The sequence below is a fragment of the Bos javanicus genome, chromosome 8, assembly GCF_032452875.1.
Source record: "Bos javanicus breed banteng chromosome 8, ARS-OSU_banteng_1.0, whole genome shotgun sequence".
Lineage (NCBI taxonomy): Eukaryota > Metazoa > Chordata > Mammalia > Artiodactyla > Bovidae > Bos > Bos javanicus.
The window spans coordinates 79863157-79891056 of NC_083875.1; the positions used below are offsets into that span (position 1 = coordinate 79863157).

Here is a 27900-nt window from a genome sequence, read left to right on the forward strand (position 1 = left end):
AACAGGCATCTCTCCTACCTTCTCCCCTTTAGCCCACTCCAATAATAAAACCCAGTTGACAGCATCTCCCCAGAAGGAGCTTGTACTCAAATTTAGTACCCAGGCTTTTTCAGCTGCTGTCTAAGGGATGAAGCCCCAGGTCATCTGGTTCTAATAGCCATTGGGGCTTGCATTCAAGAGTTACAGGGCTGTATCAAACAAATAGTTGTTAATGGGTTTGGGGATATCCTTCCCCATGGCTGTACTCCAAGATCCAACAAAGAAGCATTAGGCAAAAACAACCTTCTCCCAATTTCTCCCTGGAAGAAGTTTAACTGCATACTTTACCAGCTGCTGTTCCCTGAAGATCCAACTTCTGATGAGTGTACATATAGGTTCTGAATGTGATCCTTTCCTTTGGAACATTGTTGGATCTTGGCACACCCTCAACTCCTGGGAGCCACTAAGAGCAAGGAAGGAGGCTTGGTTGGTCACAAAACTTTGAGAGAAACCTAGGAGTTTGGGCTGGACTGATTGATTAGGTCCATCTCATATATAGCAAGATTTATCTCCTACATGAGACCACTCTGTCAAGACTGGAAGATGTGATTATTTTATCTAATGCACAGAAACCATAGAGAGTCAAGAAATGAAGACTCATAGAAATACATTTCAAACAAAAGAACAAGGTAAATATCCAGAAACAGATCTTAGTGACTTACATTAAGTAGTTTATCTGATTGAGAGTTTAAACAGCAGTTACTAAAGATGCTCGCTGAGGTTAGGAAGCAAGCATATGAACAGAGAATTTCAACGAGGAAATATATAAAAAGAGAAATCAAAGAGCTGAAGAATTAAAAAATAACAGAAAAAAATTAAATGGATTCAGTAGCAGACTACATTTGCTGGAAGAGAGTCAGTAAACTTGACAGGGCAGTGGAATTTATTTAAACAGAAAGGAAAAAATGAAGAGCTGGATTATGGAATTCGTGGGACAAAATCAAGCAGACTATATGTGGTGGGAGTTCCAGAAGAAGAGAGAAGCAAGGCAGAAAGCATATTCAAAAAAATAATGGCCGGAAACTTCCTTAACCGGGGAAAGAGACAGTCCACGTCCAGGAAGCTCAGAGAGTTTGAAAGAAGTTGAATCCTAAGAGACTCATGCAAACACATTGCAATTAAACTGTGAAAGATTAAAGACAAGAAGAGAATCTTAAAAGCAGCAAAAGGAAAGCAACTTGGTTTGCATATTGAAAACACTTGGGGAATACCAAAAAGGTACTAACCAAGAACTTCTGACAAAGTTGTCCTAAATAACCAAGGAAGAAAGAAAGAATTTACAAACAACAGCTGGAACAGTTCATCACCGCTGACCTCACAACAAATGTTAAAGGGAGTTCTTCAAGTTGAAACAAAAGGACACTAGTTAGTAACAGGAAAACATGAAAGTATAAAACTCACTGGCAAAGGTAAATTTATAGCTACATTTAAAATACTCTAATATTGTAATGGTGGTGGATAAACCCTTTATATCTCTGTTACAAGTGTTAAAATACATAAAACTATAATCATTTGTTAGTGGGTTAGTCAGTTCAGTCGTTCAGTCATGTCCAACTCTTTGTGACCCCGTGGACTGCAGCATGCCAGGCCCCCATGTCCATCACCAGCTCCCAGAGTTTACTCAAACTCATGTCCATTGAGTCAGTGATGCCATCCAACCATCTCATCCTCTGTCAGCCCCTTCTCCTCCTGCCCTCCATCTTTCCCAGCATCAGGGTCTTTTCCAGTGAGTCAGCTCTTTGCATCAGGTGGCCAAAGTATTGGAGTTTTAGCTTCAGCATCAGTCCTTCAAATGAATATGCAGGACTGATTTCCTTTAGGATGGACTGGTTGGATCTCCTTGCAGTCTAAGGGACTCTCAAGAGTCTTCTCTATCACCACAGTTCAAAAGCATCAATTCATCAGTGCTCAGCTTTCTTTATGGTCCAGCTCTTACATCTGTACATGACTACCGGAAAAAACATAGCTTTGACTAGACAGACCTTTGTTGGCAAAGTAATGTCTCTGCTTTTTAATATGCTGTGTATGTTTGTCCTGGTTTTTCTTCCAAGGAGCAAGCATCTTTTAATTTCATGGCTGCAGTCACCATCTGCCGTGATTTTGGAGCCCAAGAAAATAAAGTCTCTCACTATTTCCATTGTTTCCCCATCTATTTGCCATGAAGTAATGGGACCAGATGCCCCGATCTTCATTTTTTAAATGTTGAGTTTTAAGCCAGCTTTTTCACTCACCTCTTTCACTTTCATCAAGAGGCTCTTTATGAATGGATAAAGAAGTGGTACATATACACAATGAAATATTACTCAGCCATAAAAAGGAATGCATTTGAGTCAGTTCTAATGAGGTGGATGAACCTCGAACCTATTATACAGAGTGAAGTAAGTCAGAAAGAGAAAGATAAATATTGTATTCTGGAATCTAGAAAAAATGGTACTGAAGAATTTATTTACAGGGCAGCAATGGAGAAACATATAGAGAATAGACTTATGGACATGGGGAGAGGGGAGGAGAGGGTGAGATGTATGGAAAGAGTAACATGGAAACTCATATTACCATATGTAAAATAGATAGCCAGTGGGAATATGCTATTTGTCACAGGAAACGGAACCGGGGCTCTGAGTCAATCTAGAAGGGTAGGATCCCGAGAGAGGTTCTAAAGGAATGGGATATTTGTATCAGTTCAGTTCATTTCAGTCACTCAGTCGTGTCCGACTCTTTGCGACCCCATGAATCGCAGCACACCAGGCCTCCCTGTCCATCACCATCTTCCGGAGTTCACTCAAACTCAACGTTCATCGAGTCAGTGATGCCATCCAGCCATCTCATCTGTCGTCCCCTTTTCCTCGTGCCCCCAATCCCTCCCAGCATCAGAGTCTTTTCCAATGAGTCAACTCTTTGCATGAGGTGGCCAAAGTACTGGAGTTTGAGCTTTAGCATCAGTCCTTCCAAAGAACACCCAGGGCTGATCTCCTTGAGGATGGACTGGTTGGATCTCCTTGCAGTCCAAGGGACTCTCAAGAGTCTTCTCCAACACCACAGTTGAAAACCATCAATTCTTCGGCGGTCAGCTTTCTTCGCAGTCCAACTCTTGCATCCATATATGACCACTGGAAAAACCATAGCCTTGACTAGACTGACCTTTGTTGGCAAAGTAATATCTCTGCTTTTCAATGTGCTGTCTAGGTTGGTCATAACTTTTCTTCCAAGGAGTAAGCGTCTTTTAATTTCATGGCTGCAGTCACCATCTGCAATGATTTTGGAGCCCAGAAAAATAAAGTCTGACACTTTTTCCACTGTTTTCCCATCTATTTGCCATGAAGTGGTGGGACCAGATGCCATGATCTTCATTTTCTGAATGTTGAGCTTTAAGCCAGCTTTTTCACTCTCCTCTTTCACTTTCATCAAGAGGCTTTTTAGTTCCTCTTCACTTTCTGCCATAAGGGTGGTGTCATCTGCATATCTGAGACTATTGATATTTCTCCTGACAGTCTTGATTCCAGTTTGTGCTTCCTCCAGCCTGGTGTTTCTCATAATGTACTGTGCGTAAAAATGAAATAAGCAGGGTGAGAATACATAGCCTTAATTTACTCCTTTCCCAATTTTGAATCAGTCTATTTTTCCATGTCTGGTTCTAACTTGCTTCTTGACCTGCATACAGATTTCTCAGGAGGCAGGTCAGGTGGTCTGGTATTCCCATCTCTTGAAGAATTTTCCACAGTTAGTTGTGATCCACACAGTCAAAGGCTTTAGCATAGTCAGTAAAGCAGAAGTAGATGTTTTTCTGGAATTCTCTTGCTTTTTCTGTGATCCAGTGGATACTGGCAATTTGATCTCTGGTTGCTCTGCCTTTCCTAAATCCAGCTTGAACATCTGGAAGTTCTTGGTTCATGTACTGTTGAAGCCTGGCTTGGAGAATTTTGAGCATTACTTTGCTGGTGTGTGAGATGAGTGCAATTTAAGGCCTGTTTGTTAGGCCTCAGACAACTATTTTGCCTTTTTGCATTTCTTTTTCTTGGGGATGGTTTCTATCACTTCCTCCTGTACAATGTTATAAACTTCTGTCCATAGTTCTTCAGACACTGTTTCTGTCACATCTAATCCCTTGAATGTATTTGTCACTTCCACTGTATAATCGTAAGGGATTTGATTTAGATCATACATGAATGGGCTAGTGGTTTTCTCTACTTTTTTCCATTTAAGTCTGAATTTTGCAATAAGGAGTTCATGATCCGAGCCCAGTGTGTTTTTTTGCTGCCTGTATAGAACTTCTCGAATTTTAACTGCAAAAAATATCGTCTGATTTCTTTCTGTATTGACCATCTGGTGATGGCTATGTGTAGAGTTATCTCTTGTGTTGTTGAAAGAGGGTATTTGCTGTGACCAGTGCGTTCTTTTGGCAAAACTCTGATAGCCTTTGCCCTGCTTCATTTTGTACTCCAAGGCCAAACTTGCCTGTTACTCCAGGTATTTCTTTACTTCCTACTTTTGCATTCCAGTCCCTAGAAGGTCTTGTAGGTCATCATAGAAACGTTCAACTTAAGCTTTTTTGGCATTAGGGCTTGGGGCATAGACTTGGATTACTGTGATATTGAATGGCTTGCCTTGGAAATGAACAAAGATCATTCTGTTGTTTTTGAGATTGTACCCAAGTACTGCATTTCAGACTCTTTTGTTGTCTATGAGGGCTACTCCATTTCTTCTAAGGGATTGCCCACAGTAGTAGAGTTAATAGTCATCTGAATTAAATCGCTCGTTCTGGTCTATTTTAGTTCACGGATTCTTAAAATGTCAGTGTTCACTCTTGCCATCTCCTGTTTGCCCACTTCCGGTTTACCTTGATTCATTGACCTAGCATTCCAGGTTCCTATGCAATATTCATCTTTACAGTGGATTCACAGCTTAAAAAGATGCAAATTTTGAAGTCAAAACCATAAATATGAGAGAAAGAACCTTTTGTATGCCTTTGAAGTTACTTGTAGCTTCAAATACACTATGATAAACATATTTTATCCATGTCTCATTATTACTACAGAGCAAAAGCCTATAGTAGATGTGCAAAAGGTAAAAGAGAAGGGAAGTATACCACTACAGAAAATCAAATAACAAAGAGAGCATGAGAAGGAAAAACAGAACAAAGGGATTGCAAAACAACCAGAAAACAGTTAAGCTAAAAATGCTAAGTCCATACCATTTATATCAATACTACCATTGATATGCCATATATATATATACACACACACAACACACACCGTTTATTACCGTACTATCAATAATTATGTTAAATGTAAATGGGCTGAATTCGCCAATCAAAAGACAAAGTGTAGATAAAGTTTTTTCAATTTTATCTTTTTAAAAAATTAGCTCTTCGTTTTGTTGTTCTTTTCTAGTGTTTTTTCTATTATTTCCACTCTGATCTTTATTTCCTTCCTTTTGCTGACTTGAGCATAATTTATTCTTCTAGATCTTGAGGTGTAAAATTAGATTGTTATTTGACATCTAGTTTCCTGGTATATACATTTATCGCTATAAACTTCCCTCTCAGAACAGCATTTGCAGTATCCTATAGCTTTCTGTTTCTTTGTTTCATTTTTTTTTTTTTTCATTTGTTTCAGGACTTAAAAAAATATTTTTCTAGTTTTCTTCTTTGACCAGTTGCTTGTTCAGGAGTGTGCTGTTTACTTTCCACTTATTTGTAGGTATTCCAACTTTCATGTTCTAGTTTCACACCATTGTCATCAGAAAGGATAGTTGGTGTGATTTCAGTCTTTAATTTATTAAGACTTGTTTTCTGTCCTGTCATACCCTTCCCTATTTTGGGGAATGTTCAGTGTGCCTTTGAGAACAACATGTATCGTATTGCTCTTGGATGAAACATTCTGTGTATGTCTGTTAGGTCCTTTTTGTATAATGTGTAGTTTAATTCCAATTTTTTTTAAACTCATTTTCTGTCTGAATGATCTATCCATTGTTGAAAATGATATATCGAAGTCTCCTGGTATTACTGTATTGTTGTTTCCCTTTTTAGAGTTCTTCCTATCTACTTTATATAACAGATGCTTCTATGTTGCATTATAAATACTCAAATTTATTATATCTTCTTGATGAATTGAGTACTTTATTATATAATAACTTTGTCTTTTGTTATATTCTTTGTCATAAAATCTGTGTAGTCTAGTATAGGTTTAGCTGCTTCTAAATGTCTTTTGGTTTCCCTTAGCAAGCTTTTTCAATCAATGCTTTTTCTACCTTTATTCACTATAAAACTAAGGTATGGAAACAGCCTAAGTGCCCATTGATGGATGAGTGGATAAATAAAATAAAATACATATACAATGGAATATTAGCCTTAACAGAGTGAAATACTGTCATTTGTGACAACATGGACGAACCTGGAGGGCATTATGCTAAGTGAAATAAGCCAGACCGAGAAAAATAAATACTGCATGGTATCTAAACTTACATGTGGAATTTAAAAAAAGAAAAAGTAGAATTTATAGAAACAGTAGAAAAATGATTGCCGGAAGCTAAGGGAAATAAGGATTCTGAGTTCGGTAAAGGGTACAAACATTCAGTTAGCATATGAGTAAGATCTGAATATCTGTTGTATGAAACAGTGACTCTAGTTGATCACACTTAACTGTATAGTTGAAAGTTGCTAGAAGAGTAGAACTTACATGTTCTCATCAAACAAAAAAATATTCAAGGTGATGTACGTGTTAAATTAACTCTTGGGGGAATCCTTTCAAAATGTATACATGTATCAGATTATCACGTTGTACACTTTAAATATCTTTACAACTTTATTATTAATTATACCTCAATAAAACTGGAAAAAAAATAGAAAAGGAACTAGTTCATCTTGGAGGAATAGGTGATTCCAGGACTAAGGTAGAGCTAGAAGAATGAGTCTGGAGTGTCTAATTAGCCAGAAATGGGTAAATGTTCAAAGAATGTTGGGACCCGTCAGTTGTACCCAAAAGAGCTTGAAGGGTCTTTCACACAAAGTTGGGGACAACTTGAGCATCAAAATAAATAATTCTGATCATATACAATTGTGTAAAAGGATAAGCCATGTTTCCATACTGATATAAATAGATGAATTAATGAGTGGATAGTTTGATGTTAATGAGCATATTTAGTTGTCTTTCCCCAGACCTCTACGTGTTTATTAACTACAAAGGCAAAAGGTAACTGTAGTGACGAGGCCTGTCAGACACCAACTTAATCAAGTGATCACAGTAAACATTACAAGAAGTGAGTCAAAACCTCCACTTTGTTGATGGGTTACAATGAGAACGATAATAATGTCGCTTCTTTTATACTCCTAAGAGTAATAATTTAAATTTAATCACAAGGAGACAAGAAAACCACACTGAAGGGCAGTATACAAAATTATTGGTGAGTTAGTCTTCAGAGTTGTCATTCATAGAAGCCAAGGAAGTGCTGAAGAACTGCTCTAAATTGCAGGAGACTAAGAGACAATGAAATTAAATACAGCTTGTGATACTAATGTAGATGTGAAGTATGTTATTGGTACAGTGTGCAAAACTTGAATGAGGTCTAAGTATTAGATGACCAATAATGATTATGATAGAATGTTCATTGAAACCGTGCTTTTTGAGTTTAACAATTGTTAAATACCTTTTCATAACTTTTTTTGTGTTGAAATAACATGAAATTTGCCATTTTAACATTTTATGTACAATTCTATGTGCAAGTCAGTGGCATTAAGTAGATTTACATTGTTGTGCAGCTGTCACCACCGTCCATAGCCAGAAGTTTTTATCTTATCAACCCAAAACTCCATACTCATGAAAAAATAAATCTTCATTTCCCCCTCTTTCAGCCCCAGACAACCACAATTCTACTTCCTGTCTCTATGAGTTTGACTGCTCTGGGTACCTCAGATAAGCAGACTCATACAATATTTGTCCTTTTGTGTTTCACATAGCATAATGTTATGATTTTATAAAGGGAAGTCAAGTAGCCAAGAAGTACAGTACAATATTAACCTCAGCAGCTTTTGCATTGTTTTCTAGAATTATTTTCAACTTCAGGGCATGGAAAACTTACTTCTGTAAGTCTGACTATAAATTGCCAGTATAACTCGGGAGAGATACGTTGTCCAAAAATGATGTAACATCTCTATCTCTTGTCACTTACACACTTCCAGATCTTTGATTTTGGCATCTAATTATTTTTAAAATAACCTTTTAAGTTAAATCACAGCACATCGTTACTGTAAATCTTTTATCCACAGACCTTGTGCTATTTGTAATACTTTTATGCTATTGATAATGAAGGTCAGTTTTCTAGCAAGAACTTTAGCAACTAAAACACTCTAAACCAATGTGCCATAATGTTTTGAATATAGTAAGTATACTTTATTATTTTATCCTTAAAAGAGTCCTGGTGTAAAGGGAAGTGTTTTGACTGGAAAACCAAGGTAATTTTTGTACACTTACAGACTTGTAAAATCAGAAGAGACTCTAGAAGTTGACTTGTCGGATCTGTATCTAGTTTAATTCAGGAAATCTTTACTGAGCATAGTACACATTGAGTAGAAAATGATGTGAATTTGCTTCTTTTCTGGGTTCATTTAGTAAGGGTTAGCCAGGCTATTTTAGTGGGAAGCATTTAGTGGGAAAACGTTAGAGCAGTTTATTCTGGATATCAGGGTTGGGTGGGGTAAAACTTTTTTAAACTTTCTGTAGTTTGTGTTGTCATGAAGTCAGACGCAAACTCCTGCTTGATTTTTATTCCTTTTCTTCCTTCACTGTAGTATACATTGAATAAAGACTTTGATCTCTTATTACATCTCAGTTATGCTCTTTTCTAGTTAGGCAAATTACTGTGTCTTGTATAGGATAGTTACAGAGTCCCTAGGCATGAGATTCACCAAACAGCTGAGACTTAAAAATAGCTACTAGGAACTACTTTAACACTTAACTATTAACAAGGACTATGTCCAAAAACATGTGGTGGGGAGGAGAGGATATAAATGTGTGTAGAGAATAAAGAGAAGCATGCAGATCTGAATTCTGTGCCTAGGGATTTTTGTCCCCAACTCTATTTATATGCATCTATTTTTACTTCTGAGTTCCAATAAGTTATCACTTGGGAAAATTGTAGCTCCCTAAGGGAAAAAGAAAAGGAGCCATTTTATCTCTCCTCCATGCCTTTAATATGCTTGGAATACTTTGTGCTGATTAGTATTTGTCCTTTGTTAGCTCTTTTCTTATACTTCTGTGAAATCGTTCATCTAATTTTTACGTGGATAAGATGCTTCTATTACATTCTGAGTTTATTCTCACTAAATTATAGTTGCTATTTATGTTCCTCTAGACCAGTGTTTTTCAACTGGGGCTTCCCAGGGACATCTGGCAATATCTGGATCCTTTTCACAATTAGGAGGCTATGGTTTTTCCAGTGGTCATATATGGATGTGAGAGTTGGATGGACTATATAAAGAAAGCTGAGCGCCGAAGAATTGATGCTTTTGAACTGTGGTGTTGGAGAAGACTCTTGAGAGTCCCTTGGCCTGCAAGGAGATCGAACCAGTCCATCCTCAAGGAGATCAGTCCTGGGTGTTCATTGGAAGGACTGATGCTGAAGCTAAAACTCCAATACTTTGGCCCCCTGATGCAAAGAGCTGACTCATTGGAAAAGACCCTGATGTTGGGAAAGATTGAGGGCAAGAGGAGAAGGGGACGACAGAGGATGAGATGGTTGGATGACATCACCCACTCAATGGACATGGGTTTGGGTGGACTCTGGGAATTGGTGATGGACAGGGAGGCCTGGGGTGCTGCAGTTCATGGGGTCGCAAAGAGTCAGATACGACTGAGCAACTGAACTGAACTGAACTCGTATGTAAAGGGTAGAGTCAGGGATGCTGCTCAGCATCATCTGTGCAGGACAGCTTACTCTCAAAAGTTAATATTGTTTTATATTGCACTTTTTTGTTTGTATAAAATTGAATTCAGAATATATCGTGTTTGTTATCCATTTCCTGTTAATATTTACTTCTTTCCATATAAATTTTCATGAGTGGCTATTATCTATTTATCTTCTGTTTGTGGTTTAAGCCTAAAAATAAATGTTTTAAGAATAAAGGCATATTCCTGGGTAATCATGTTAGGTGCATATGAGAATACTTTTAGAGAAAATAAGTAATATAGCATTTAAGTATCTGGATTCTGTGCATTTATCATTAAAGTCTGAAATTATTCGTATTTATATAGTAAAGAAGCTTCTTACAGCATCATTACTACTGCTTTTATCTTAGTTCTCAATGAAATAGTATAAATCAGAAGTTCAAACTGTTATAATGGTAGCAGCCTTTTATTTTATTTTGAGCATGTATATCTTGTCATTCAGCAAACAAGTATCCAGTGTCTGTTATGAGCCAGGTATTTGGTATTTGGAATCCAACTGTGTTCTTGCTTTCAAAAGAACTCTGACAAATGCTATAATCCCAAATAGACAGTCTAATAGTGTACATACAAGGAACTGTGTGTGTGTATATATATATTATATATACATCATTGGAGGGACCAATGATGAGAGAGAATTCAGGCTATATCAAGTTCAGGTTAAGAAGAAAGGGGTAGGTTTTACAGTAGAATAATTTGTATAAGTAAAGAGGCACAAAAGAATATGACACAATGCTTGCTTATATTGTATATTGCTTAGGAAATGGGGAGGTTTAAAAGATGATTTTCAGGGGGTTCCCAGATCGTTCAGTGGGTAAAGAATCTGCTTGCAATTTGGGAAGAGATGATTTTCAAACAAAGATAAAACCATGATTCTCATACAGATAAAAAAAGTGAATGTGGGTTAAGGATTTTGTTTTAAAACACATTTTTATGGAGTACTGGAATACTGAAATCAATTATAAATAGGTAAAACTTTTTTGTGTAGAGTGAAACTATTTCATATTTATCAGTTACCTACAATTTCTAGCTGTGTAAAATAACTCCCATAGAATCAGTCTGATTGGAGTGCAAATTTTTTTTCTATGAAAGTGGCAGGAAATTTCAAGCTAAACACTTAATTTGGAGCTTTGTACTAGTGTGTAAAGTGGAATCACCAGAGGACAAAGAGTGGGAAAGAGAAAGTTACCCTTAGGTCTCTTGTGATATGTTATTTTCATTGTGAATTTATGGAATTGCATCTCAGTGCCAAATGCATTCCAGACTCATGGGGATGGAGTGCGACTGTTCTCTACTGCTTTGCATTGCTATGTAGTCCAGTGTGAATTGATTCTGCAGTTTAGAAATTGAAAGGAAGACAAGCCTCCATTTGTGTTCCCATTTGAAACTTTTCTTCACAGTCTCATGGTTAATACACCATTGCCCTTTTATTTTATTTATTTTGAGAGAATATGTTAACTCGTTTTATCTCACTCTTGGCTTGGAGTTAATTTTGAGGTAGAAACCTTTCTCTGTCACCAGTACCACCACCATGTAGGAAGGAAGTATAATTTTAGGTTGTTAAATCTGCTTATTTAAAAAGTGTAAAGTTACATTAATTGTAAATTATAAAATCCATTTAGAGGATACTGTGATAAGAATTTAGAGATGCTTTGAAACTGACATTTTTCTTTATGTATTTAAGCAGTATTTGAGGTTAAAATTCATAGAAATGTTGAAAATGTTAACTTTTTTCCTTTGTAGACCATCCCATTATGATGGGTTTTGAGCCACTTGTTAACCAGAGACTACTTCCACCCACCTTCCCTCGATATGCAAAAATAATAAAAAGAGAAGAAATGGTCAACTATTTTGCAAGATTGATAGATAGAATAAAAACTGTCTGTGAGGTGGTCAATTTAACAAATTTACATTGTATCTTGGTAAGTACAAATCAAGTCTCTATTCTGGAATATAGCTTTGATTTAATAGCAGAATAGTTTATTATGTTTTAGAGACCCTTGCAGGGTAAATAATGCTCCTCACCTATTGTCTGTGGTATCTGGAGAATTAAGTGTTTGTGTGTATTATTTTTCTTTCTATATTTAATCCTCATAAGGATTTTATACAACCCATTCTAGAGATTAAGAACCTAAAATGTGGAGAAGTTAGGTAATTCACTAAAGCTTTAAATATGTCAGTTTGAACCCTCAATTCTATGCTATAAATAAATAAATATAAATGTTTGTTAATGTGTATATATACATACATATATATGCATATGTATGTTTTTTCATTAAAAAATTGATAACTTTTTCATCAGTAATCTCTGTATCTTGAATATGTTTTCATGTCAATAAATAATATACAAATAACAGATACCAAAATATTAATTACAACTACTTACAAATAGTAGAAAGCTATATGATAGTTTGTTTTTTCCATTTTTTCTGCATTTTCAGTGTTTTTTGGTATTTTGTATATAGGGCAGAAACAATGGTAAGGGGGAGAATAGTGATATTAGTGAAGGAAAGTTCATATATTAGAAACCCATATGATGATACTTTTGACAGCTATGGAGTAATAAGATATACCTAGTTTAAATGAGGTGAGTAGTGGACTATATAGAATATATCCTGTTTGAACAAGAAACTGAGTACAAACTGTGATAGTGAGTATACACACATTCATACATACATACATTCAGCCAATGTGCTCTTTTTTGTGCTAGTATATACAGTGATGAGCAAAAGTATATCATCCATTTTGTCATGGGGCTGTAATGTGCTATAGAAATTGATCAAATAATCACATAAATGTTTATAAAATTACAACCCAATATAAGCAGTATGAAGGAAAAGAACTGGGAACTACAACATATAGCATATAATGAAGGAATTGACCTAAATGATCAGAGAAGGCTTTTTTAAAGAAGTGACGGTGAAGCTAAGATCTGACAGGTGCATTTCATGCAGGGATAGCATGATAAAGGACAGAAATGTAAAGACCTGACAGAAGCAGAAGAATTTAAAAAGGTGGCAGGAATACACAGAAGAACTGTACAAGAAAGATCTTAATCACACAGATAGCCACAATGCTGTGGTCACTCACCCACCTACAGTCTAAAATCCTAGAGTTTGAAGTCAAGTTAGCCATAGGAAGCATTGCCACAAACAAGGCTAGTGGAGGTAATGGAGTTCCAGCTGAGCTACTTCAGATCCTAAAAGATTATGGTGTTAAAGTGCTCCAGCCAATATAAGGACTGGAAAAGGTCAGTTTTCATTCCGATCCCAAAGAAGGACAGTGCCAAAGAATGTACAAACTACCATACAGTTGTGGTCATTTCACATACTAGTATGGTTATGCTTAAAATCCAAGCTAGGCTTCAGCAGTACATGAACCAGGAACTTCCAGATGTCCAAGCTGAGTTTAGAAAAGGGAGAGGAACCATAGATCAAATTGCCAACATTGGTAGGATCATAAAGCAAAGGGAATTCCAGAAAAACATCTAATTCTGCTTCACTGACTACACTAAAACCTTTGACTGTGTGGATCATGACAACTATGGAAAATTCTTAGAGATGGTAATACCAGACCACCTTACCTGTCTCCTGAGAAATCTGTATGCAGGTCAAGAAGCAACAGTTAGAACCTTATATGGAATGATGGACTGGTTCAAAATTGGGAAAGGAGTACAAGAAGACTGCATATTGTACTCTGTTCATTTAACTTCTGTGCAGAGTACTTCATGCAGAATGCCAGGCTGAGTGAGTTACAAGCTGGAATCAAGATTGCCAGGAGAAATATCAACAACCTCAGTTAATACAGATGATTCCACCCTAATGGCAAAAAGCGAGGAGGAACTAAAGAGCCTCTTGATGAGGGTGAAAGAGGACAGTGAAAAAGCTGCCTTAAAATTCAATATTCCAAAAACTAAGATCATGGCATCTGGTCCCATCACTTCATGGCAAATAGATGGGGGGAAAGTGGAAGCACTGACAGATTTTATTTTCTTGGGTTCCAAAATCACTGTGAACAGTGACTGCAACCATGAAATTAAAAAACACTTTCTCCGTGCAAGGAAAACTATAGTGAGCCTAGGCCACATATTACAAAGCAGAGACATCTCTTGGCTGACAAAGGTCCGTATAATCGAAGTTAGGGTGTTCCAGTAGTCATGTATGGATGTGAGAGTTGGACCATGAAGAAGGCTGTACTTTGAAGAATTGATGCCTTCGAATTGTGGTGCTGGGGAAGACTCTTGAGAGTCTCTTAGACTGCAAGGAGATAAAGCTAGTCAATCCTAAAGGAAATAACCCCTGAATATTCATTGGAAGGACTGTTGGTGAAGCTGAAGCTCCAATATTTTGGCCGCCTAATGCAAAGAGCGGACTCATTGGAAAAGACCCTGATGCTGGGAAAGATTGAAGGCAAAAGGAGAAGAGCGCAGCAGAGGATGAGGTGGTTATATAGCATCACCGACTCAGTGGACATGAATCTGAGTAAACTCTGAGAGGTAGTGAAGGACAGGGAAGCCTGGTATGCTGCAGTCCAGTGGGTCACAAAGAGTCAGACGGAACTTAGCTACTGAACAACAGCAGAGTAAACACAGTGAGATAAATAAGGAAACCATTACCACAGACCAAGGTAGAAAGGATTGTCACTTGGACTGGAAGGATGGCAGGGAGATGATGAGATTGTCAGTGTTACAGCTATGTGTGAGCTAAAAGGCTTCCCTGATAGCTCAGTTGGTAAAGAATCTGCCTACAATGCAGGAGACACTGGTTCAATTCCTGTGTTGGGAAAATCTGCTGGAGTAGGGATGGGCTACCCATTCCAGTATTCTTGGGCTTCCCTTGTGGTTCAGCTGGTAAAGAATCCACCTGCAATGCGGGAGACCTGGGTCTAGTCCCTGGGTTGGGAAGATCATCTGGAGAAGGGAAAGGCTACCCACTCCAGTATTCTGGCCTGGAGAATTCCAAGGACCGTGTAGTCCATAGTGAGCTAAAGTTGATAGAATATTGGTTGATGAGTTAAATATGGGGCATGAAAGTGCTCTCAGGAAGTTCTCTAGGCTTCTGCCTTGCAAGTCTACACACATATTTAGTGCTGTTCACTCAAAGGGGGAAATTCTCTAAGGAACTTGAGAGTCAAATGGAGGTCTTAGGGAAGTAAAGTTTGAGGTACATTTAAAATATTTAAGTAGAGATATTAAACAGATAATGACTTATGGCTAGAATTTAGAGATTTGTGCTTAGAATTAAAATTTTAGAATTATTACACTATAGATAGTAATTGAAGCATGAGTGTTTATGTTTTAATATTTGTGAGGAGAAGAGTATATAGATTAAGAAAAGAAGGTTGTCTGAAACTAAACTTTGAACCTACAGAACAAACTGAGAAGTACCCAGAGGAATAAACATGTGAAAGTCATTTAAAGGTTTTTCAAGGAGGAAGTCATGCTGTTGAATACTTGAATGAAAGAGATAAATAAGGTCCAAACTCAGTGTCCAGCTTTGAAGTTGGTAATGGGGGACAAGTGGTGCCTAGAGCAGAGTCAGGTTACATGTTGAAGAGGAGAGACAGTGGGCACAGCCAACTTCTTCAGAAAGTTTGGTTGAGAAGACAGCAATTGAGAGGAAAATGTGGGATCATGCGATAATCTTTTCTTTTTAAAGATGGGAGAAGAGTATTTAAATGAAAATGGGAATGATCTGGTAAAGCGGAAGAATTTTAATATCTAGGAGAGCAAAGTATGGATAGTTGACAGTGTGTGATGATTGTGAAAAAGCCAAAGGAATGGGATCCTTTTATACGGGTGTAGGATATCTGTTGTTAAAGTAGACAACTAAAGGATCTGGGTACAGTTGTGTATAGAGTTAGTTTAGAGGCTAAAGTTGAGGAATTTTCTGTGGTATAAATTATTTTAATTTTCTTTGTAATATAAAACAGTAGCATCTCTCTCTAGTGGAGAATTCACTTTGAGGAGTGTGTGCAAGGTGTTAAAATTAATTGTGAGAAAAGTGAATAAATTCAGTTAGCTTGATTACTTGGTATTTATTTCTGTGAAGTAGGAAATGAACCTCTGTCTTTAGTTAGTAAATTAGTATTGATACTATTATGATATAAAAATTTAATGTTGGTATCTACATAATACTGTTATTCATCAGTTTGTTAAAATAGTTTTTTTAGGCTCTAAAATTATCCATTGTTCCATTCCTGTTGTTGTTTAGTTGCTAAGTCATATCCAACTGTTTTGCAGCCACATGGACTGTAGCCCAACCAGGCTTTGTCCATCGGATTTCCCAGACAAGAATACTGGAGTGGATTGCCATTCTTTCTTCAGTGGGTCTTCCCGATGCAGGGATCAAACTTCCATCTCCTACACCGGCAGGCAGATTGTTAACCACAGGACCACGAAGGCAGTCCCAAGCTGGGCAGCATTTTGATACAAAACGAACTCTTCCTTTACCTGACAGACTCCCAGGCTCTCAAGAGCCTCAGTACATCATGTTCCTAACACCTTCTGTTGTTGTTGTTTAGTCACTGAATCATGTCCAACTCTTTGTGACTCCATGACTGTAGGTTGCCAGGCTCCTCTGTCCATGGGATTTTCCAGGCCAGAATACTGTAGTTGGTTGCCATTTGTTTCTCCAGGGGCTCTTCTGGACCCAGGGGTCAAACTCCCGTCTCCTGCTTTGGCAGGTGGCTTCTTTGCATCCAAACCACCAGGGAAGCCCATTCCATTCATACAAATAGACAGTTCTTATAGAAATTATCTTTAGCAATCTGTCTTATTTTAATTTTGATAGTGTATCATTCCCAGAAGATCTAGTAAAAATTACACTCTATATGCAAGCATTTTCAACTTTTATTTAATCTGTTAATGACATTACTTTTCTTCTGTGTATCTTTTAGGATTTTTTCTGTGAATTTAGTGAACAATCACCTTGTGTTCTTTCGAGATCTCTATTACAAGTAAGTTCCACTTACTATCAAAATAGTTCTTTAAACAGCAAATAATGTGTATTGACATTGTTTTATTTATTATGGAATAAAAGGTGGATGCTTCTAAAGGGTATTCCATGGTTAGTGTTATATTTTTGGAATAGAAGTATTGAGTTACAGTGTTAGACATTCATTAAGATCATAGTCTGGGCCAGAAAACAAAACTTAGTAAGTAAAAAAAAAAATTGAAATCATAGAAAGTATGCTCTCTGACTATTTTGGAATTAAACTAGTAATCAGTAACACATGTATCTGGAAAATTTTCCAAATGTTTGAAAATTAACACATTTCTAAAGAACCTGTGAGTCAAAGAGGAAGTGTTGATGGTAATTAGAAATTATTTTGAACTGAATGAAAATGAAAATATATCAGATTTTGTGGGATACAGTTAAAGCAGTACTTAGAGAGTATAGAACTAGATGTTGTTATGAAAGAAAGGTCAGAAATTATAATTTAAGCTTCTACTTTAATATAGAAAAAGAAGAGCAGATCAAACTAGAAACAAACAGAAGGCAATAAAGAGCAGGAATGTGTAAAATGGGAAAGAGACAAATAACAAGAGAAAATCATTACAGCCAAGAGCTGGTTCTAAAATTGATGAATCTCTATCAACAGACCAAGAATAAAAAAAGATACAGATAAATAATATTAGGAATTATTATATATCCTAAACAAATTAAAAGGATAATATAGAATAGTCTAAATAACTCTATATCCTAAATGAAAAACTTAAGTGAAATGAACCAGTTTTGTGAGGGACACTACCAGCGCCCTTCAAGAAGTAGACAATTTGAATAATCCTGTATCAATCTGAGAAATTGTGTGCATAGTTAAAAGTTTTTAAACAAAACTCCAGGCCAATTCTACACACAGGTTCTTCCAGAAAATAGAAGAGGCAAGAACACATCATAAGAGGCCTGCATTGCCTCAATACCAAAACCAGACAAAGATTTCAGGCTTAGAAAACTGTAGACCCATATCCCTTAAAAACATAAGAATTAAAGTATTACCAGATCAAATCTACCAATATATATATTAAAAAAATACATTATAATCAAGTGCATTTTATCACAGGAATGCAAGCCTGGCTCAATGTTTAAAGTATAATTTACCATATAATATAAAGTCTCAATAGATTCAGGAAATCTATTTGACAAAATCAGCATCCATTCATGATGTTGCAAAACTCTCAGCAAAGCTAGGAAGAGAACTTCTTTAATTTAATAAAGAGCATGTGCAAAAAACTTAGAGCTAACATTACACTTAATGATGAAAGAGTAAGTTTTTTTCTCATTTGATTGGGAAGAAAGCAAGGATGTCCAGTTTCATCACTCCGCTTTTACTCAGTGTGGTACTGGAAGGCTTAGCCAATGAAAAAAGGCATGACAAGAAATAAAAGACATATAGTTGAGAAAGTAAGAAGTAATATTTCTTTATAGACAGCATGATTATCTATGTAGAGTACCAAGGAATCTGCAAAGAAGTTCCTAGACCTGATAGATGAGTTTGACAAAATCACAGGATATGATACCAATGTACAGAAAGCAGTTGTATTTCTATATACTTGCAATGAACAATGCAAACCAAAACCTTTAAAGCAGTACTATTTACATTAAGCATCAAGAATGAAGTACGTAGAGGTAAGTCTAGCACCTGTTTGGAGAACCTGTATACTAAAAAACTGCAAAGTAATAATAAAAGACATCAAAGGAGGCTTAAATAAATAGGTGTCCTTTTGTGAATTGGAAGAATTGATGTTTTTTTAAGATGTCAGTTCTCCCCCCGAATTAATCTACAGATTCAAAGCAATCTCAAAATTATAGCAGAAGTTTTTGTAGATGTCAACAAGCTACTTCTGAAATTTATATGGAAAGGCAAAGGAACTAGTACAGCCAAAATAAATTATTATTACTGTATTTTGAATTGAATGAAAATATATCAGACTTTGTGGGATTTATTATTGTAAATAACAATGTATTTTAATTTAATAATTCATTATTTTAGATAGATTTCTTTCAGTTTCAGAAAGTTTTTATGTATTCCAAAGTTTTTATTTGAGATAGGTTATCAACTGGCTTGATATTAATAACCATTAAATATTTCATAATTTATGAAACCTTTTCTTGTATGTTGGCTCATTTGACATACTCAGACATGTCATTTCATTTTTCACTAGTTCAATATTACTACCCTTGACTTGAGAGATTTTTTTCTTGCACATTTCTTCTCCTGCATCAAAATACTCTTAAATAGGGATTAAGTAGTACCCGTCATGGAAGCAGTGATTTATAAAAATTTTCTACCAGCTTTTTACATTTTAATGTCTTGTATTCTGTGACATTTAAAAGAAGTATGCTTATGTCACAGTAATGAAAAATACATGTACAATATGTCAAAGATTGTGACAGCATTACTAATATATATAACATTTGTTTTAAGACCACTTTCCTGGTGGATAACAAAAAGGTCTTTGGAATCCATCTCATGCAAGACATGGTGAAAGATGCTCTTCGGTCTTTTGTCAGTCCTCCGGTGCTCTCCCCAAAGTAAGTATCATAAGATATTGTATAGCCTGTATGTTTCTTAAAAGCCCAAATTCTCTGTGCTCCTTTATGGCAAAGATATAAAAACTGTTGGATTCAAGTCTCCATGTAAAAAAAATAACTCTTATCGTTAAAATTAATTGATTTCTGCCACATATTATTTAAATTTAAATTGAGGTTTTCTGAAGTTAATACTGGGTCTAGTATGAGAAGAAAAGCTTACAAGGACTTGTTAGAAATTCAGCAAGTTGTATTAACCCTTATTGTGTGCAAAGCACTGTGCTAAGTAGACACTTTGGGAAATAATTATAAAAAGATAAGATTTCCTCTCGATAATCTTGAGTCTAGATAGAAATAGAAAATGCTGATAATTGATCCTTAATTATATTCTGGTAGAGTCATTTCCCCAAAATTATGCTGCCATAAAAAGCTGGAAAGGATCGTTTGAATTGGCCTTTTGGAAAAGAACGCCAACTTTATTGACCTTTCCCTTGAGAAAAGAAGAAAGGAGATGTTATTTCTTAGGAAAGAAACCAGCATTTGTTAAGATATAGTGTATGAAATCACATATTTTAAGGAAAGTTAGTGGTTCAGCATTCAATTTGTTGAATAAATCATGCCACATTTCATATAAAACTCTGGTAGCGTCCTGTCTTAGGTTGGTTCTCCAGAAGCTGATCCTGACACAGATTCATGCCAGTGTAATTTAGAAGGTGATTCTAGGAGAGCTTTCAGGCTTGTAGGCAGGTGGGATATGAAAAGGAAGAAAGCCACGTAGTGGTGTGCTTCACAGTTGGTTGTTGCTGTTCAGTCACGGAGTCTGTTTGACTCTTCGCGACACGATGGACTGTGGCACGCCTAGCTCCTCTACCCTCCATTATCTCTCGGAGTTTGCTCAGGTTCATGTCCATTGAGTCAGTGATGCTATCTAACCATCTCATCCTTTGCTGTCCCCTTCTCCCTTTGCCTTCAGCCTTTCCCAGCATCAAGGTCTTTTCCAGTGAGTCAGCTCTTCCCATCAAGTGGCCAAAGTATTAGAGCTTCAGTTTCAGCAGCAGTCCTTCCAGTGCATATTCAGGGTTGATTTCCTTAAGGATTGACAACTTTTATCTCCTTGCAGTCCAAGGGACTCTCAGGAGTCTTCTCCAGCACCACAGTTGAAAGCATCAGACTTCTTTATGGTCCAGTTCTCACATCTGTACATGACTACTGGTAAAAAAAAACCATGGCTTCGATTATATGGACCTTTGTCAGCAAGTGATATGTCTGCTTTTTAGTGCGCTGTCTAGGTTTTTCATAGCTTTCTCTTCCAAGGAGCATGCGTCTTTTCATTTCATGGCTGTCGCTGTTGGCAGTGATTTTGGAGCCCAAGAAAATCTGTCACTGTTTCCACTCTTCCTCCTTTTATTTGCCATGAAGTGATGGGACTAGACGCCATGATCTTAAGTTTTTAATGTTGAGTTTTACACCAGCCTTTTCACTCTTCTCTTGCACTTTCATCCAGAGGCTCTTTAGTTTCTCTTCACTTTCTACCATTTAAGTGATATTATCTGCATATTTGAGGTTGTTGATATTTCTCCCCGCAATCTTGATACCAGTTTTATGATTTATCCAGCCCAGTGAAGTACTCTGCATGTAAATTAAATAAGCAGGGTGACCCTGTACGACCTTGTACTTCTTTTCCAATTTTGAACCAGTCCGTTGTTCCTTGTTTGGTTTTAACTGTTGCTTTTTGACCCTCATACTGGTTTCTCAGGAGACAGGTAAGGTGGTCTGATATCCCCATCTCTTTAAGAATTTTCCACAGTTTATTGTTATCCACACAGTCAAAGGTTTTAGTGTAATCAATAAAGAAAAAGTAGTTGTTTTTCTATAGTCCCCTTGCTTTCTTTATGATCCTACAAATGTTGGCAATATAATCTCTAGTTCCTCTGCCTTTTCTAAACCCAGCTTGTATGTGTAGAAGTTCTCAGTTCATATACTACTGAAGCCTAGCTTGAAGGATTTTAAGCATTACCTTGCTAGCATGTGAAATGAATGCAATACATTTCACATGCCAGCAAGTATGTGAGTACAGTACAGTACAGTAGTGTGAACATTCTTTGGCATTGCCCTTCTTTAGGATTGGAATGAAAACTGACCTTTCCAATCCTGTGACCACTGCTGAGTTTTCCAAATTTGCTGATATAGTGAGTGCCTCACTTCGACAGCATCATTTTTTAGGATTTTAAATAACTCAACTGGAACTCATTTTGATGACCATCATCATGGTTATCTTTGTGTATAAGATATATATGATTTTATATATATATATATATATATATATATGGGATTACCTTAAACAGTCTATTTTTTATCATGAATGTTTAATTATTTTTAATGGATTTTTTAAATCAAAAGTTTAATTTTAAAATGTATTTATAATTTTTCTACTCAAAAGTAATCATAACTTTATATCTCAAAGTACATAGTTAGTTCTTTTTAATGGCTGCCAAATGTTTCATAATAGGCATGTGTTTTATAGAGTGAGATTACTGGACTGGGTGGGGGGGACATGTATAATTTTAATTTTGATATATGTATTAGATTGTATTCTGAAAGATTTAACAATTTATATTTCTACTGGGAATATAAGAGAGTACAATTTTCCTTTATCCTGACCAGCAGTAGTAGGTGTTATCATTCTTTAATTTTTTCCAGTGTGTGTCAGTGAGAAGTGATATCTCATTGTCAGTTTAATTTGAGCACTTAATATGATGTTCATTGGACATTTGGAATGGTTTTTCTGTGAATTGTCTTTCTTTTATCCTTTACCCATGGACTTTTATTAAATGGTTTACTTTTTCAGAAAGTTTGTAACAAATCCTTGTGTATTATGAAAGGTTAATCCTTTGTGATAGACATTGAAGATTTTTTCCTTAATCTTTTGTAACATCAAAATGTGTAAAATGCTGTTTGAATTTTGATAAGAATTACATTGAATCTGTAGATCACTTTAAGTAGTTTGGCTATTTTAACTATTAATTCTTCCAGTTCATGTGCCTAGAATATCTTTCCATTTATTTGTATCTTCTTCAGTGTCTTTTATCAATATCTTATAGCTTTCAGTGTGCAAGTCTTTCACCTCCTTGGTTGAATTTATTCCTAGATATTTTACTCTATTTGATGCTACTGTAAATGGAATCATTTTCTTAGTTTCTCTTTCTGATAGTTCAGTGTGACAGTTTTGTATATTGAGTTTGTATCCTGCAACTTTATGGAATTCTTGTGTTAGTTCTAACAGGTTTTGTGTTTTTTTTGTAGGATCTTTAGAGTTTTTAATATGTAATATGGTATGCTCTGCATATAGAGATCAGTAAAAATTATTTTTAAATTTCTGTGATTAATTGTATCATACATTCAGAATATGAACTGACAGACACCTGTACCACCATCCATTTTAAGCAAAGTTTTTATTAATTTTGTTTTTATAAATTCCATTACTGATAAGGTCATTGGTAAAATTAAGTATTTCGTAAACACTCAATGTATTACTCAGTGTATGAATTACTCATATATTACACCCAATGTATGAATTACTGATACATTATTACACTCATACAAACACAGTATATGAAGTAGTAAATTTTATTAATTCCCTTATTTGGTATCTAATGTTGTCAGACACCTTTCTGCGTTCTAGAGAAAAGGACACAGCTGGTGACAAGGAGCTTACCTTCTAATGGGAAAGACTAAATTGTGAGCAAATATATAATGTCAGGTCATAAGTACTGTATAGAAAGATAAAAAATGAGATGGTTCTCATAAATGGGATAGTTGTGAAAAGCCTCTTGGAAGTGGTGATATATGTGAATATACTGAGAATGAGCTACACAAAATCAGAGGATGAAGCTTCCTGATAGTAAACAATAACTGCAAGGTCTCAGGAGTAAGGCTGAGCTTTAGGCATCAAGGAGCAAGCTAATTTTAATGGATTCATTTACTAGAGATACGGGTAAGGTAGCAGTTCTCAACTGTTTTTTGTTTTTACATTCTTAAAAGAGTTTAAGGACACAAATAGCTTTTATATGGATCCTATTTATTGATACCTATTATTTTAGAAACTAAAACAATACTTTAAAAATGTTTATTCTTTTTGAAAAACAGTAAACTCATTACATGTTAATAAACATCCATAACATTTATAAATCACATATAGACAAATATTTTATGGGAAATAACTTTTTAATTAAAATTAATGAAAAAAGTGGAATTGTTTTACATTTTTGCAAGTATCTTTCAGGTCTGTCTTAGTAGAATATTAACTGAATTATTTTAACCTGCTTCTGTTTTCAGTCTGTTATAGTACTGCTTGCCATGTAGCCTCCAGAAAAGCCATTGTACACTTATGAGAGAATGAGTGCTTTTGGCAAATAACATGTTAATATTATTATGAAAGTAGTTTTAACCTTGTGTTCCCCTCAAAAGCATCTCACCAGGGAAACCTATTCTACACTGAGAACTGATGACTATAATTTCAAATTCCCCTCCCCCACCCCATGCTTTCTTTACTCTGGTCCTAGAGATGACCACTACATTACAGTTTATGTGTCTCACTTTTATGAATACTTGTACACTTTACCCAAATATATGTGTCCATAAATAACATCAGCTTAGTTTATGGTTTTAAACTTCACATGAACTTTGTCACAGTGTGTATGTCTGTATAGATATAGATATACATATATCCTTTTGCAACATGACTTTTTCCTTCAACATTAGAATGTTGAAATTGACCAAGTTTATCCAACAAATTTATTTTATTTGTTAAAATCCATACTTTGCACTGAAGTTTATTTTGTTGATTCTCTGCAGTTGAAAATTTACCTTATTTCTAATTTATCACCATTGAAATCAGTGCTGTAGTAAACATCTTTGAATTATGACTCCTTTTGCACATAAAAAATAAAATTAATTGATTATCATAGGCAAATGCATATTCAGCTTTACTAGTTTTGTGAAATTGCTTTCAAAAATAATTCAATGAATTGTGTATGCCAGCCAACAGTGTATAAGGATTCCAGGTACCCCATAGTCTAGGCATTATCAGACTTTTTAATTTTTGACAATAAAATATATGTGAAGTAAGTGTCTACATCTTAATTTGCGTTTTGTCTTCTCTATTTAATCTTTAACACGTAGATTCCACATTGTCACGCTTACCATTGTCCATTTAGATTTAATTATACAGTATGATCCTCATTATTTGCAGATTCTATATTTGTTAATATGCCTACTTGCTAGAATATATTTGTTAACCTTTACATCATTACTCACTCTGCTCTTGCCATCTTCATGGACATGTGCAAAGTAGCAAAGTATTCAAGTCAGGCAACACTGAAGTCAAACAAGACAACTGTCCACCTTCTTGTGCGTTACAATGTAAACTCTATTTGCCCCTGTTTTTATGCTTTTTGTTGGTGATTTTGTAGTTTCATGGCCTTTGAGTTGCAGTGATATGCTGTTTAGTGTTCCTGGCACAAGAAGGCTATGGTGTGCCTTACAGAAAGATTGTGTGTTAAATAAGATTTGCTCAGGCGTAAGTTCTTTGCTAATCAATCAGCAGTGTACTTTCTATATAGTGTCTTTAAAAAGAAACACACATAAACCAATGTTAAACATTGATCACTTGATTAAAACCTTGGGACCAGAGGCTGGAGGAACCTAATCCTGTATTTTATCCTAACAGCAGTGTTTCAGTATTCTCTATTTCAGCATCCACAACAAGTTCATAGAACATAATTAACACAAATACTGAGAATCAACTGTGTGTATAGCAGAGTTTATTACAAGGTAGTCATCTGTTTCTTGTTCTTTCTTTTAAAAGAGCTCTTTTGCATACTCTGTCTTGTAGATTTTTTTCCTCTGTATTCCTCATGACATCTCTCTATTTTTGCTGTGTTGTAAGAAAGTTATTCTCTTGATCCTCAAGGCTATTGTGAGCATCCTTTCACATACTAACTTTTTTAACTTGAAAAATCCTAATTTTCAGATCCAGAAAGTCCCCTTTTTTAAAGTGCTTTATTTTTGTCATCTTAAGCAATTTTCTTACCTTGGATCTTCCAGCACTTCTCTTTTGCTGCCACCTGTTTCAGGTGTCCTGCCTTTTCTTTCTTCTGGCTGCTGCCTGCTCTGTCATTTTCTATCACATGATCATGATTCTCTTTTATTCTGAGGTTCTGGTCAGATTGCTCAGTTATGGCAAACACTTAGGAATAGCAAATTGTCAACTCCTTTCTGTGCACCAAGAAAAGTGTTTACTTCTTCCTATCTCCTTAGGAGCAAAGGCTCCTGTCCTCCTACCTCAGGAAAAGGGGGAAAAAAACACTTTCCATCTCTTCAGCTCTTGTATTTTCTCCAGGGCCAGGCAGGTAACAGATCCTCCAAGACTAGGAAAGCCTTTCTCAGTTGAGTGATGCTTTTAACCAAGAGAAGGAGCACCACAAGGACACTGGTTTGTGAGGATAGACAATAAGGTGCTGGCAGGATGTCTAGGTGATGATTTTGGCCAGTGATTGGAAATGTAGGTATATCTTAAAAACAATCAGATTCTATACAGTATTTTTTAAATAATTACTATTGTAAGTACAGTTCACAAAGGTACCACCTGTAGGAAAATAACGAATATTAGAGTAGGATTAGAAAAAGTAGAGCTTTAGAATTTTCCCTCTTTGTTGATCTTATTGGATCCAGCACTTAATTGTCCAAGTACAGAACTAAAGGAATTGGAAATATTGTACATTTATTATGTGGATAACAAATAGTGAAATACTTCCTAATTTAATGCTAGCACTCTTCAACTTCATGATTTATTTGTGTCCATTTTCTCATTTTTCCACCTTCCCTATGTGTTGGTAGCACCTACAGTGCTTCTTTTTGTAGGCCAAATAAGTTTAATTTCAATAACAAGAGTATTATATTATCTTACAGGTGCTGCCTATATAATAATCACCAGGCTAAGGACTGTATTGACTCTTTTGTTACTCACTGTGTTCGGGTAAGAGCTACAGTTTGGATCATTGTGGTGGATACTTAAAAATTGTGGCATGCAGAATCTTCAGTAGCATTAATTTGTGCTGTTTTTTCATCTAATATTTCTTATTCATTTTCCCTGAATAAGTAGGAAATTGTTGTCTCCTCTTAAACTCAAGCGGATAGCTTCATAACCTGTAGTCTTCCTGCGAGATTGTTAGATACCAAGGCACCTTCTGATGCCCTCTCACCATACCCTTGTGGACAACAGAAACAGAATTAGCTATGACCCCCATCTAAAAAGAGTTTACTTTTTTTTTTGAAAAAGGACATAAAAACTCTTGACCTTATAAATAACGAATATGGGTAACATCCCCAGGCGTTTATGTTTATACTGCTTTAATGAGCAGGATTATGTACTGTGCTTAGTCGCTCAGATGTGCCCAACTCTTTGTGACCCATGGACTGTAGCCCATCAGGCTCTTCTGTACATGGGGTTTCTCCAGGCAAGAACACTGGAGCAGGTTGCCATGCCCTCCTCCAGGGGATCTTCCCAATCCAGGGATGGAACCCAGGTCTCCCGCATTGCAGGCCTGTGCTTTACTGTCTAAGCTACCAACGAAGCCCAAGAATACTGGAGTGGGTAGCCTCTCCCTTCTACAGGGAATCTTCGCACCCAGGAATCAGACCAAGGTCTCCTGCATTGCAGAGGGATTCTTTACCAGCTGAACTACCCAGGAGCAGGACTATAGTAAAATTAAAATTATTAATTTTAGATGAGATTGTGAACTTTTTTCAAATCTCAAATAACTTGAAAAAAATTAAAGCTTCATAGTTGATCAAATTCATTATAAATAATTCTTAATTATAAGCTTTTTATAGATCTTTTTTGCCCAATTCTATTTACCAAATGTGTGTTTGTGTGTAAAGAGGAAGTGGGATAAGACAGCATGGTATGATGCAAGGAAAATCAATAAAAGACCAGATTTTATTTTTATTAACTACCATTTTATCATTATCAGGCAGATCCCTTTACTTTTTTATAAACTTGCCAATCTTTAAAAAATGAAATACTAATACTGCTTTGATACCTCTTATAGGCTACTTATTGATTAAATGAGATGATAGCTGTCGAAGTATACAAATGTAAAATCATTACTATCCTTAGAGAATCTTAAAATGCATATTTCTTAAATCAGAGCATTCCTGTCTGTTGTCTGATTCATAAACTGTTAATAGTATTTTATATGAGAATACCGAATAGATAAAAACAGTGATAAAGAACCTTAGTGAACAAGTATTGGTCACACAATCGTGTCTGACTCTTTGCGACCCCATGAACTGTAGCCCACAAGGCTTGTCTGTCCATGGAATTCTCCAGGCAA

General features: G+C 35.9%; 1 protein-coding gene across 8 annotated transcripts in view; it reads left to right on the forward strand.

The window, feature by feature from the left end:
* Window positions 1-27900, forward strand: part of NAA35 (N-alpha-acetyltransferase 35, NatC auxiliary subunit) — an 88033-nt gene that overhangs the window by 45146 nt on the left and 14987 nt on the right. For all 8 annotated transcript variants that reach the window (XR_009738140.1, XM_061426064.1, XM_061426065.1 and 5 more), the window contains 4 exons: window positions 11718-11896; window positions 16872-16931; window positions 19401-19507; window positions 26474-26540. Coding sequence is in view for 7 of the 8 variants with exons in the window: in XM_061426064.1 (XP_061282048.1) it covers window positions 11718-11896; window positions 16872-16931; window positions 19401-19507; window positions 26474-26540 (413 nt within the window). In the remaining variant the exon portion in view is untranslated. The remainder of the gene's footprint in view (window positions 1-11717; window positions 11897-16871; window positions 16932-19400; window positions 19508-26473; window positions 26541-27900) is intronic.